At 40.2% G+C, this 14,768-nt stretch overlaps 1 protein-coding gene across 2 annotated transcripts in view; it reads left to right on the top strand.

Annotated features, from left to right (window-relative positions):
* LOC126262433 (NBAS subunit of NRZ tethering complex-like) overlaps positions 1–14,768 on the top strand; it is a 412,445-nt gene that overhangs the window by 100,660 nt on the left and 297,017 nt on the right. For both annotated transcript variants that reach the window (XM_049959075.1, XM_049959074.1), the window contains exon 18: positions 3,490–3,621. In XM_049959075.1, coding sequence (XP_049815032.1) covers positions 3,490–3,621 — 132 coding nt within the window. The remainder of the gene's footprint in view (positions 1–3,489; positions 3,622–14,768) is intronic.

The following is a 14,768-nucleotide window of genomic DNA, read 5'->3' as shown; positions in this document are numbered from 1 at the left end:
GTATCCACTTTGAGAATCATTAATGCTTTTAACATAACAATTAAAATCAATTGCTCCTATGGAGACACTCCTAGAACTATACCTGACAGAATCTCTCTGACCTACTTACTGTTACAATGTATAACTTGGTTATGCACCATTTTTCTGCTTCCCTTCTGCTATCCGTTGGACCAGGTTGTATGGAAGAGGTGTCCACCTCAGCAAACTTCATAGTATTTTTAAAAAAGCTGTGGTTCGTGTACCCCCACACCCATCAAAACTTCTTGATGCTATTATCTGAGTTACCATCATGCTGACTTGCATTTTTGTGGCCACCACTGCCATGCTCTGCAACAGTGGCTTTCTGCACTTGCTTCTGGCTCACGTGAGTTCGGAACATGAAGCTGAATTAAAATGCAAATATCTCGTGGGTCTCCACTCAGATCACAGTGCTGTTTTCACAAAACTTACTCTAATAAATTTTTACTGACGTCTGCATATGATCCCATCTGATTATTTCTCCCCTTCATTATTTTAATTTATGAATTATCAGAAGTGCGATTAGTGTGCACAGTGGAATGAACTGCAACTACCACGGCCTGCACTCTCTGACATTCTGAAATGATCTGAGAGTAAAACGTTGCCTACACATTGTTCAGGAACTAGACTGCAGTTATACGGAGTTGAAGGCAGTAGCTGAGAAGGGAGTGAGAGTGGATTGTAGCTTACCACTCATGGTTTTTCATCCATCCATCCATCCATCCAACCACCCACCCATTCAATCAGTCCATCCGTCCATCAATCAATCAATCCATCCATTCAACCTGTGTTGTTCATCCCATCAAGAAGGAGAACCTTCAGGGATCTTGAAGAAGTCAAGGTATTCAGTTGCAAAAGACAACCAAACTTTAGAAACTTAATCTGTATGCTATTTTAATGATAAACTATCACTATGCTGCTTGATGATATTCATCTTTTTTCCAGTTAAATTTAATCAAGTAAATTAGAAAGAAAGATATTACTCTGATGAAAGCTGCTGCCTTCTCAGGTATCTGCTGTTTATCTGCTATTGCTAGTTTAATTTACAGGGTGTCCCAAAAAGAATGACCCAATTTTAACTTGTAGTAATATTGAGACATATGTCACTAGGTACAGCACTAGATGTAATCGGCATGGTTTAGAGTTTCAGAAAAAATCCAATAGATGTCCTACGAGCGCTGACCTGGAGCGTGCAGCCAGTCTCGCGCAATATGGCATCCGCACAACAGAAGTAGTATTCTGTTATTGAATTTACTCGTACTCAATCAGTGGTCGCAGTTCAGTGGGCATTTCATATTCGATTTCGTGCTAAACCACCATGAATTTGGCTATTGGCTAGATGTTGTACGTGCAGCCAATGGAGGACACATTGAACATTTATGATGGATTTTTATAAACTTTTGTATTTTCTGAGTAATTTAGTATGCAATTTGTTGGTGTTAAGCCCTTCATCCTAATAAATAATTCTATTTAAAATCGGTTCATTCTTTTTGGGACACCCTGTATACTTGACTACAATTGTATATTTTAAATATTTACCTACATCTTTAAATACTCAGTCCTTTTTGCAATAAATTACTACTTCTTGTACCAAGATATTCAGATAATTTGTAGAAATACTAGTGAAGTATCTTTTTAACTTTCTTTTGAATATATAAGGATTCCTGATTTACAGCTTTATGTTAGAAACAACCTTGTTGAGTGAGTATTTTCCCCACCAGAGTATATAACTCATCAATTCTGTTATTCAGTGTTTACATATGACACATTACATTTCTGTCAAATGTGGCAATGGACTTAAAAGACCAGTAAATGTGAAACAAGTATAGTGAAGTAAAGTCAAATTTCATAAGGTTGTACTGAAGGAATTAGATTAATAAATGAGATGGCGAAAATAGCAGATTTTTGTGTTTTGACTAACAGATCAACAGATAATGGTAGAACTGAAAAGGATATAGGACATAAAATACATACTGGTTAGAGCAGAAGAGCTTTTCTACAAAAGCGAAACATGGTAACAACAAATATAAATTTAAGTTTTGGGAATAACCCCTGCCTGTGGTCAGATATCTGAGATGTACGGTTGTGTAAGCTACAGCCTGGCTCCATGACTGCCTGTGTGTCAGTTGTTTGCACACTCTGCCCACTGATGCCAGATTGCCCATGGAGGGCACTTGACCTGAAACAACTCGCTCAGTATGAAGCAAAACATGTACAGTAAACAGTAAATATTAGAAGAGAATAGAAGTGTTTGATTATGTTGCTAAAAAATAATGCTGAAGATCAGATGGCTAGACGAGATAGCTAATGAAGACATACTGCATCAGTTGTTTGAAAGATTTGATGCCATCTGGAGCTGTCATTTTTTCTTATTCATTGTACTCATACACAATTTTGGTCCTAGGCCATTTTCAAGTATCCTGTTAAACAGGAACAACATGAATTCAGTGCATTAACAAACAGTTAAAAGTTAAACATAGTTAACAAGTCAGATCTCTTATGTGCTAGGACTAATAACATCACCATGTACAAAAATTCAGCAGTGCCACATTACGCCATACAAGTGCAGAGACTTGCTGCAGTAAAACATTTCTTTCATGATGGTGCCTGTATTGCACTTGGTCAGCTACTGCAAGTCCTGAACAACCATTTTTGTTTAGCTGTATCTTCGTCTTTTCCTGAAGGGCTACTGATGTATAGACAGTGAACCATAATGTGATTTCAGCATCTCTTGTGATGCCATCCTTCTTTTCAATTAGTTGTATAAATCTTGCTTGCACTACTTATTATATTTTTTTCTTTTAATATGAGATTGCTTAGAAGAGTGAAAGACTATGTAGGAATGGATAGAATAATAAATGAATCAGTGTACAAGGAACTAAAAATATGAAACCTCAGTAAAAAGGAAGTCCAGAATTGTTTGAAGTAGAATAACCACCGGGAAAGATTGAACAATGAAAAATCTCTGAAAAACAAAAATTCTTAAAAATTGAGGGAGAAACACAAGTTGGTTGGTTTCTTAACATGTGGGTAATTTGAAAGGCTGTATTATCGAGAGAAAGAGAAAGAGAGCAAATGTAGAGGAGGAGAAGTAGATGAAAAAGAACAATGAGGAGAAGAAATGTCAGCCACATTTACTTTTTTCTTCCATCAACTTTATATTCAAGCATTCCAAAACAATTCTTCAGCATCTGTGAGGTTAGGATCTGAAAAGCCACATACTTGCGCTAAACCAATGCTTCCACAGTTGCTGTTTTCATTTGTATGTCTCAAACTGGCTTGTACTCTTTCATTTATTTTCAGCTTTGTGTACATTATTGCTCTCATTTAAAACTTTGATATACAGTGTAGATTTAGTGTTTATATTATTGTAATACCTTCCAATCAGTAAGTTTATAATGATAAAATGTAAATATTGAAATTAGTAAACAATAACTGGTGATGTATTCTTTCTCTTTTTCATGTCATAAGGGCTTAGAGGACTTGTTTCATGACCTGAAGACTTTAGATTCATTGGTATACGAAATAAACCTCGTTAGTGCCAACCTTTCCAGCTTAAAAAGTTTATCTGACTTTGAAAAGGCCAAACTACTGATGTCTAAGGCAAGTATCACCATAATATATTAATCTGTTCATGTGTTTCAAAACAAAAGTTTACTTTTTAAACTGTGTGATGTTTTTATCGTTTCAAATCACATTGTTTAAGCACATTCAGTGCTACTGTTAGGATCTTCCTCAAGAGTCTCCGTTCTCCAAGTAAAATATTTCTATTTATTGTGCTGTCAAGATAGTTTCTTGAAACTGTTTATGTCGTGCAGAAACTGAGCAACTGTAAATGAGCAGTTATGGTGCTACAGAAACAGATGCATATTATCTGTGCAAACACACTGAACCATACGCATCCTTCATAAACATTGTGAGTTGTAATGGTGGAACAGTAAACAAATATCAGGAATGAATCCTAGCTACTATTTTTTGATTGTGAGAAAGATAGACTTATCTCCAATACCTAACAGCTTGTTGCTGAATAATGTACTGATCAAATGAATGTGTGTAGAGGTGAAACTTAAGTTAACATGTACCATATCTACATCTAGATCTACATGATTACTCTGCAATTCACATTTAAGTGCTTGGCAGAGGGTTCATCGAACCACAATCATACTATCTCCCTACCATTCCACTCCTGAACACCGCGCGGGAAAAATGAACACCTAAACCTTTCTGTTCGAGCTCTGATTTCTCTTATTTTATTTTGATTATCATTCCTACCTATGTTGGTTGGGCTCAACAAAATATTTTCGCATTCGGAAGAGAAAGTTAGTGACCGAAATTTTGTAAATAGATCTCGCCGCGACGAAAAACGTCTTTGCTTTAATGACTTCCATCCCAACTCACGTATCATATCTGCCACACTCTCTCCCCTATTACATGATAATACAAAACGAGCTGCCCTTTTTTGCACCCTTTCGATGTCCTCTGTCAATCCCACCTGGTAAGGATCCCACACCGCGCAGCAATATTCTAACAGAGGACGAACGAGTGTAGTTTAAACTGTCTCTTTAATGGACTTTTTGCATCTTCTAAGTGTCCTGCCAATGAAACGCAACCTTTGGCTTGCCTTCCCTACAATAGACGGTAAATTACAGCATCATCTGCGAACAACCTAAGAGAACTGCTCAGATTGTCACCCAGGTCATTTATATAGATCAGGAACAGCAGAGGTCCCAGGACGCTTCCCTGGGGAACACCTGATATCACTTCAGTATTACTCGATGATTTGCCGTCTATTACTACGAACTGTGACATTCCTGACATGAAATCATGAATCCAGTCACACAACTGAGACGATACTCCATAGGCCCGCAGCTTGATTAGAAGTCGCTTGTGAGGAACGGTATCAAAAGCTTTCCGGTAATCTAGAAATATGGAATCAACTTGAGATGCCCTGTCGATAGCAGCCATTACTTTGTGCGAATAAAGAGCTAGCTGCGTTGCACAGGAACGATGTTTTCTGAAACCATGCTGATTACGTATCAATAGATCATTCCCTTCAAGGTGATTCATAATGTTTGAATACAGTATATGCTCCAAAACCCTACTGCAAACTGACGTCAATGATATAGGTCTGTAGTTCGATGGATTACTCCCACTACCCTTCTTAAACACTGGTGCGACTTGCGTAATTTTCCAATCTGTAGGTACAGATCTATCGGTGAGCGAGTGGTTGTATATGATTGCTAAGTAGGAAGCTATTGTATCAGCGTAATCTGAAAGGAACCTAATTGGTATACAATTTGGACCTGAAGACTTGCCCGTATGAAGTGATTTGAGTTGCTTTGCAACCCCTAACGCATCTACTTCTAAGAAACTCATGCTAGCAGCTGTTCGTGTTTCAAATTCTGGAATATTCCATTCGTCTTCCCTGGTGAAGGAATTTCAGAAAACTGTGCTCAATAACTCCGCTTTAGCGGCACAGTCGTCGGTAACAGTACCATCGGCACTGCGCAGCGAAGGTATTGACTGCGTCTTGCCGCTTGTGTACTTTACATATGACCAGAATTTCTTAGGATTTTCTACCAAATTTCGAGACAATGTTTCATTGTGGAACCTATTAAAGGCATCTCGCATTGAAGTCTTTAAATTTTAGCCAATCTTCGGGATTTCGCGTTCTTCTGAACTTCGCATGCTTTTCCCGTTGCCTCTGCAACAGCGTTCGGACCTGTTTTGTGTACCATGGGGGATCAGTTCCATCCCTTACCAATTTATGAGGTATGAATCTCTCAATTGCTGTTGTTATTATATCTTTGAATTTGAGCCACATCTTGTATACATTTCCATAGTCAGTTCGGAAGGAATGGAGATTGTCTCTTAGGAAGGCTTCTAGTGACACTCTATCTGCTTTTTTAAATAAAATTATTTTGCGTTTGTTTCAGGTGGATTTGGAAGAAACGGTATTGAGCCTAGCTACAACGACCTTGTGATCACTAATCCCTGTATCAGTCATGACGCTCACTATTAGCTCTGGATTGTTTGTGGCTAAGAGGTCAAGTGTGTTTTCGCAACCATTTACAATTCGCGTGGATTCGTGGACTAACTGCTCGAAATAATTTTTGGAGAAAGCATTTAGGACAATCTCGGAAGATGTTTTCTGCCTACCACTGGTCTTGAACAAATATTTTTACCAACATATCGAGGGAAGGTTGAAGTCCCCACCAACTATAACCGTATGAGTGGGGTATTTATTTGTTACGAGACTCAAATTTTCTCTGAACTGTTCAGCAACTATATCATCGGAGTCTGGGGGTCGCTAGAAGGAGCCAATTGTTAACTTAGTTCGGCTGTTAAGTATAACCTCCACCCATACCAATTTGCATGGAGTATCTACTTCGACTTCACTACAAGATAAACCACTACTTACAGACACAAACACTCCACCACCAATTCTGCCTAATCTATCTTTCCTGAACACCGTCTGAGACTTCGTAAAAATTTCTGCAGAACTTATTTCAGGCTTTAACCAGCTTTCTGTACCTATGACGATTTCAGCTTCTGTGCTTTCTATTAGCACTTGAAGCTCAGGGACTTTCCCAGCACAGACCCTCTACCCGGCTCTGCACAAAAGGTCCGCAGTCGGTTCTGTCAACGATGCTGCAGACGGTGAGCTCTGCCTTCATCTCATAAGCAAGACCGGCAGCCTTCACCAAATCAGATAGCCGCTGGAATCCAGAGAGAATTTCCTCAGATCCAAAGCGACACACATCATTAGTGCCGACATGTGCCACCACCTGCAGCTGGCTGCACCCTGTGCTCTTCATGGCATCCGGAACGACCCCTTCCACATCAGGAATGACTCCACCCAGAATGCACACGGAGTGCACACTGGATTTCTTCCCCTCCGTAGCCGCCATATCCCTAAGGGGCCCCATTACGCGCCTAACATTGGAGCTCCCAACTACCAATAAGCCCACCCTCTGTGATTGCCCGGACCTTGAAGGCTGTGAGTCATCCTCTGAAACAGGGCAGGCAGCTGCATCTGGCTCAGCCAGAGACAGTACCAGAAACCTGTTTGTCAGACGCACCGGGGAGGCTTTCTGATCAGCCTCCGGGGACGTCTTTCGCTGCCTGCCATGCCTTGGAACGACCTCCCAATCAACCACAGGCAAGGGCTCAGCCCCACTGCGGGGCAACCACACCGGCAGACCGATCTGGGGACAGACGGGACGAGGTTGACATCCCCGTGATACCCAAGTCCGGCTCCCCACAGTGGTGCCCATTGGCAACCGCCTCAAGCTGCGCGAACTTACAGAATCTCACCATATTGGCCTTTGTCAGGCATGTGGAGCATTACTTTGTTGTATCACGTGTATCCCAAACTGCTTGGAGGCAGAGCCATGCACCGCAAACTCCTTACCTGCTACGGCCCACCACAGGTCAACCGGCCCATGCCGGCAGGCTGGCCGCTCGCTGCCTCACCAGCCCACCTCAGTCTCACCTCAATGCCTCCAGTGCTTCCAGTCCAGTCAGCCTGCATCTTTGAGGTGCCTCCAGGCCCAGGCCAAAACACTCACTCTGTATGCTCCACCTTAAGTGCTCATGTCATCCACATGTTTAAGGGGCATAAAGTTTTTTGTAAACTTCATAACTGTATAAGGTGAATTATGACTGCAAAACGTATTTTGTAAGCACACACATGTGAACTTTTACATTTCCGTAGCAGAGATTTAAAGAAATAAATTAAAATTACATCATTATAAGAATAGCTATGACAAAATATTTGTGTAGATAATTGCCTCAAGAAGCTCTCTGCATCAGATTCAGCATGGAAAAGAATTGTTCATCAAGTAGTTACATGAAACAAAGCTATGCAGTTATTACAGTAAACAATTTATGTGAGAACATTTTCAAATAATAGCATATAAGCAGAATGTCAATCCATTTCTGCACACTTCGTGTTCTCCTTTTTTCTGAAACTTCAATTGTGGCAGAACTGAAATTACATGCTGCTCAGTCACTACATCAACATGATTATTCTGCAATTCACACTTTTTTTGGCAGGGAGCTCATAGAAGCAAACACTTTCAGATTATTTCTTGACCATTCCACTCTTGTATAGCACGTGGGAAAAATGAACATCACAATCTTTGGGTGTGAGCTCTGACCCCTCTTATTTTATTATGATGGTCACTTCTCTATGTGTAGGTGGGAGGCAACAAATTATTTTGGCATTTGCAGATGGAAGTTAGTAATTGAGATTTCCTGAAAATGACTCACTGTAACAAAAGATCTCTCTGTTTTAATGGCTGACACTACCCACTTGTTTGTTGTGTCTGTTACACACTCTCCCCTATTTAGCAACAATTCAAAATGAGCTGCCCTTCTTTGCACTTTTTCAGTGTCCTCAAACAGTCCTATCCAGTAAGGATCTCTTATAACACAGCAGTACTCTAGAAGACGACTGACAAGTCTAGTGTAGGAACACTCTGTAACAGATTTGTTGCATCTTCGAAATTTTGTGCCAACAGAACAGTCTGTAGTTTGCCTTCCCAACAACATTTTCTATGTGGTGGTTCCAATTTAAGTTACTTGTTATTGTAATTCCTAGGGATTTATTTCATGTCCTGAGAGAGAGTTAGGATGACACCTTGCAGAAGACAGGTGCTCTTACCTCAGTCGACACAATCAGCAAGAGAAAGTAGCTCAGACAGTGTCTCGACTATAAGCTGAAAGTATTTCAAAGAATGGAACTTGGTGTAAATCTCAAGGAAGCAAGATAGAAATCGGTCAGATGGGTTCATAGTAATGGAAGTCCAGGCACTACTCAAAGGCTGAGACATCCTTAGCTAATTCTAACACTGAACTTAGAGCCAATATAAGTTGGGTAAATATTCCTCAGAATCTGTCTCATTAGTAGTGGTGGCAGTCTGAAGCTAACAATTGTTCTTAGTCCAAGACAAGGTGTTGAGTGATGTAGGGGTAGTGTCTCCTACTGATGCAGACATGCTCTCTTCCTGGATCATGGTACTTTTTTCCTCCCACTATGTAAAAATTCACACATTAAGGTAGGTTCAGTAGCTTCCATTTATTTTATTCGAGACAGAAGCATGTTCACAGCATTCATACATAATCAATTGGTGATTACGGAAGCACTCACTAGATTATGTCCATATCAGATTAAACAATATCCACTAAAAGGGCTGTGAAGGTTACTCATTCAGTGGCACTGTGTACACAGTTAAAGTTTCATCTAACATGAATTAAAGCTCTGCAGATGTACTGTTTTCTCTGTGGCCCAGAGTGTACAATGTTCATCAATTTCCTGGACCGATCATTGGAGAACTCTGCTACCACTGCGAACTAATTAGCAGTTTCGTCTCACAGGTCCGAGGTATTTGTGTGTTTTCTGCTACCCAAAATCGCACCATCTTTCACAGCGCCTACAGCAGTTAGTGTTTTATTTTTCCAATAGTTAAGTTGGATGCACTTCAGCTATGTTTACCAGACAGTCGCATATTGCAGTAAGTACAAATGCTTCGCTTAGAGACGACGATGAAATGAGATATTCATTGAATTGCGACATCTTTTTCCCCATAAAGAACTACAACAGAGTGAGGAAACACTTAATTTTTGTTGATCAGTAATTTGTATTTCTTCTTAATTTTGTCGAAATCAGTGACATTTTGAGGCAGTGCATACATTATGATTAGCCCACCTGGATATGACAGATGGTGTGGGCTCTGTAGACTAACAAGTTAGGCGGTGATCCAGCCTGCTCCGTGATATGTCTGCCATTATTAGGCTGCTGAGCCAGCCTGGTAAAGCAGAGCTCAGCAAGCTAGCTGGGGTTGAACAAGATCCGTTGGCCTATGCGAACCAATCCATCTGAGATGGGCTTGCTTGGGCTGGCACACGTCTTCTTTTACGGTAACAAGTTGCTTTCCGTTCCATACCCTAACTCACAACGGTTTAATGTATGGATGACAGGTAAAAATTTTGAATCCTGTAAGACAGTTTGAGCATATAATCCCTCAATTCTCCTTTCAGTGAAGTGAAAGTAAACAAATTTAATGAAATCACCTGTTTATTGTTGCCAGAAGAGAGAGGGTTAAATTACACACATTTTATTTTTTACATTAAGAGAGGTTTATAAGGTATTTTGAAGACCCTGAAAACTGTGATAAAAGTAAGTATTTGATTGAAACTGTCATGTCCTAGGAAATAATAAGAATAAAAATTATAGATGGCTACTTAATTTTCTCTGAACTGCACATCACTTTCAGCTTCAATAAAGTTGGAGTGAATGTAGTGTAAGGGAGATGGAGGAGTTGGTTAATTTGAGCCACAAAAGCTAAAAGTGCGATAGAACAACTTATATATAAATCTTATGTTTGATGTGTCTGTACTATGGAGCAGTCAAAGCTGGTATAAACAGAGGCTTTCATAGTATTAATTTTCAAATGTCTTTGACCATCCCTCCTTTTCAGTGTTTCTAATGTCCTTTTTGTATCCTGGGCATCATTGGTAAACTACGCAAGTGGCTACGTTCTTGAAAGTGTGCAACAGATGTTCTGTGCTTTGTGAACACTTTCCCAGGGACACAGCTAAATTGACTTGAAGTTGCAACTGTCGGAAAAAGAAGAGTGTGAAATAAGTCCATGTAAATGGTTTTTCAACAATGAAAATTAGATGTTATACTGCCAACTGACTGCTAATTTTGAAACTTCGAGCTGTGTGGCAATTACATTAGAAGATTTGATGTAATTGCGAGCTGCAGTTTTCATCATTAATGTTAGAGGTATATCGTAAGATTGCGTAATGATCTACCATTTCAAATCAGTGAAAAGATTCAGATGATGATGTGCATTCAATAGTTTGAAGACAGCTCCAGTAACACAAATGCTTCAGAGACCATGGAAAAAACATTAATATTACACAGGAAGTCCAGAAGAAATCTTACAAGCATACCAGATAAATAAATTAGGCTCTCCTGGGAGACATCACACTAATACAGCATCATTCCCAGAGTTGATCAAGACACTTTGTTTTGGAGCCAAGTGGAGGGTCTCAACCAAAGGCTTCATCGACTCTGTGACGGTCTTGGCTGCAGATTTCTAGACCTGCATTATCATGTTGGAATTTGTAGGACTCCCCTTGATAGGTCAGGAGTGCACTACACAAAGGAAGAAGCTAGCAGAGTACTTGTGGAGTTTTTTAGGCTAGGAAGTAGTTTGAGGTGCTCAGATCAACACTCTCCAATAAATTGCAGCAAGGGAAGTCAGATAGTGTTCAGAATAAAGACACTTTGACTGTCACAATTTTATCAGTAAACTGTGTAAGTATTCATAATAAAGTTCCCAAATTTACTGCCCTCCAGGAAAGTTCTTGTGCTCAAATTATTTTTGGGACTGAGAGCTGATTGAAACCCGAAATGGAAAGCTCTGAGATATTTAGCAGGTCTTGGATTGTATATTGGAAAGACAGTTTAGAGGGCATAGTAGGGGGTGTGTTTATTGCAGTTGACAATTGAGGCCGAAGTTGAGTGTGACATTGAAATCATCTGGTCGCATGTAACAGGTGTAGGTGAGACCAAGTTAATTGTTTGATATTTTTACCAGCCACCTGATTCTGCTGTGACAGTTCTAGAGTTATTCACAGAAAGTCACTGGTCAATAGCGCATAAATACACAGATCATGCAATACTAGTGGGAGGTGACTTCCTGCTGATCATAGACTGGGATGTCTGTGGATTCATTGCAGGGGCTACAGACAGACAGTCATGTGAGATACTTTTGAACAAATTTTCTGGACATTGTCCTGAGCTCACAGACAATGGAAATATCTTAGACCTTGTAGCTACAAATAGGATGGATCTTATCGAAAATGTCATTATAGAAATGGGGATTAGCGATCATGATCTCATTATAGCAACTATGTTTATGGAAGTTAATAAATATGTTGAGATGGCTAACAGAGTGTTTCTGCTAGATAGATAAGCTGTTATTAGCATCTCGTTTTGACAGTGAATTGCCGTTACGTAGTTCCAGTATGATGGATGTAGGGAAATTATGTTCGTGTGAAATTCAGCTTGCCCTTTTCTCACATGATATACTGTGAACAGTGAGTGAAGGGCAACAGGTACAATCCCTATTTCTAGATTTCTGGAAAGGCATGGTGCCTCATTGCAGGCTGTTAAGGAAGGTACTAGCATATGGAGTAAGTTCATACAGATACATGAGTGGCTAGAAGACTTCTTAAATAATAGAACCCAGTATGCTGTCCTGGACGGCGGGTGTTCATCAGGGACAGGGGTACCGTCAGGAGTGCCCCCAGGTAAGTGTGATAGGACCACTGTCGTTCTCTATATACATAAATGATTTGGCAAACAGGGTAGGCAGCAATCTACAGTTGTTTGCTGATCTGTAGTGTACAGTAAGGTGTCAAAGTTGAGAGACTGGAAGATACAAGACGATTTGGACAAAATTTCCAGTCGGTGTGATGAATGGCAGCTAGCCCCAAAGGTGGAAAAATGTAAGTTAATGCACATGAGTAGGAAGAATAAGCCTGTAAAGTTCAGATACAGTATTACTAGTGTGCAGCTTGACACATTCAAGTTGTTTAAATATCTGGTCATAACGTTGCAAAGCAATATGAGGTGGAACGAGCATGTGAAAACTGTGGTTGGGAAGGCAAATGGTCGACATGGTTTATTGGGAGAATTTTAGGAAAGAGTGGTTCACCTGTAAAAAAGACCACATATAGGATGACCTGTTCTTTAGTACTGCTTGAGTATTTGGGATCCGTACCATGTCAAATTGAAGGAAGACATTGAGGCAGTTCAGAGACAGGCTGCTAGATTTGTTACCAGAACATTTGAACAACACGTAAGTTTCATGGTGATTCTTCGGGAACTGAAATGGGAGTCCCTGGATGGAAGGTGACTTTCTTTTAAAAAAAAACACTGTTGAGAAAAATGAGAGAACAGTCATTTGAAGCTGACTGCCAACGGATCCTTCTGATGCTAACATACATTATGTGTTAGGACTGTGAAGGTAAGAGACAAGAAATTACAGCTCATACAGACAGTTGTTTTTCCATCACTCTATTTGCAAGTGGAACAAGAACGGAAATGACAAGTAGTGGTACAGGGTACCCTCCGCCACACATCGTACGGTGGCTTGCGGATTATCGATGTAGATGTGGAAAGGGTGACTGAGAAATTTGAAATTAACATCCTAGTTCATGGAAACCTGAATGAGTATGCCCAAATTGTGATACAAATAAACACCTCCAAAATCACTACAGACCATCTCTGATGTAAACTGTATGTAACCTCCACACCCTGTGGGTTAAATGCTTAGTTGGCCTGTTGGTTCACTCGACACCTTGTTTCATTTGAAAAGAGGCAAAATCACAACTCGTTAGACCTCACTATATGCCTCTGTCAGCTATTGTCCAGTTTCTGTGTTGTTTGGTCCTTTGAACATTCAGAGCTTTATTTGATGCTGTGAGAAATGGTGTTTTTCAAGGTAGCTTTAAATGTCCATTCCAGTGCAGTTCTATTTGCATTGTTCATTCGGAAACTGGTTTAGGTGGACCTGCATTCACCGACAGCAGCAATTCCTGTGGGTTTTGGAAACAATTGTCACAGGAAAGCTGAGAGCCTTTTCAGTAGTCCATGCAGTCAGAACAGTTCCTTCACTGGTCTTATGCCATGTTATGTGGCCAAGTGGTACACAATCCCTCATAGACACATTGAACAGTCTGTGTTAATACACCAAAAACTCTGACAACTTCATTTGTGGTGTGGTCGTGGGCACATTCAGATGTAGTAGCTCCTTTCTGCCATATTATCACGTCTCCATGTTGACAGATTTCATACAACTGACTGCTCCTTGCACATCACTTTAGTGCCTTGACTTTTCATCAGTGACGAAGGGCCAAATGACAGCCTGATACCAAAGCAGTTACAATCGGTCAGCATGGCAGCATGAGAGTGTGGCAGAAAGGAGGTATTGTGTTTGGATGTAGCCATGACCATGCCATGAATGAAGTTTCTGTAAGTCCATCTAAATATGGGATGGTTGCTGGACCTCAGATGTTCAGCACAAAATGTCAAATCGAAAACAACTTCAGCTGTCAATATTTCCAATTTTATTGTACTGTTACTACCAGTTTAGGCATTACACTATGCTATCTTCAGGCCTTCTTACCAATGTGTAGGAAGAATCCCACCTCTTGTACACTCTAAATAGGGGCCAGCATACAGTCAATGGTATTCTGTAGACAATTTTTAACAATGCGACACCTTGAATCGTTACTTGCAGACTCTGCAATTGATGGTCAAAGGGTGCTGCATTGTTAAAAGAAGTCTTACCAGGCCTTGTAACAATGCTAACACAAACAACACTAATGTACTCTGGTGGCCATTCTACCTGCTGCTGAGAATGGCAACTCCTTCATTTATGTACCTTGCGATGGTGTGTATGTGCACAAAGTTACGTTGACATCTGACCATGTCTTGTGGGTGCTTCACTTTCTTTTTTGGTCACGCAGTGTAAATAAAAAGGATAAACAGTTTAAGGTGATTATTGGGTTACTGGGACTTGGACAAGATAGTAAAATTTTCAAGGCTTTTGAGTGATGTCATCCTTCAGAACTAACTGATACAAAATATGAAAACACATACCCCTGTGCAATTACTGTGATCTGGCTGACAACATTGTACCAACACTGCAGAATGTAGTTGGAAT

This window comes from Schistocerca nitens, chromosome 6 (assembly GCF_023898315.1).
Source record: "Schistocerca nitens isolate TAMUIC-IGC-003100 chromosome 6, iqSchNite1.1, whole genome shotgun sequence".
NCBI classification, from domain to species: domain Eukaryota; kingdom Metazoa; phylum Arthropoda; class Insecta; order Orthoptera; family Acrididae; genus Schistocerca; species Schistocerca nitens.
The sequence above is the reverse complement of the archived record's forward strand: the minus strand, read 5'-3'. Positions and strand labels throughout refer to the sequence as shown.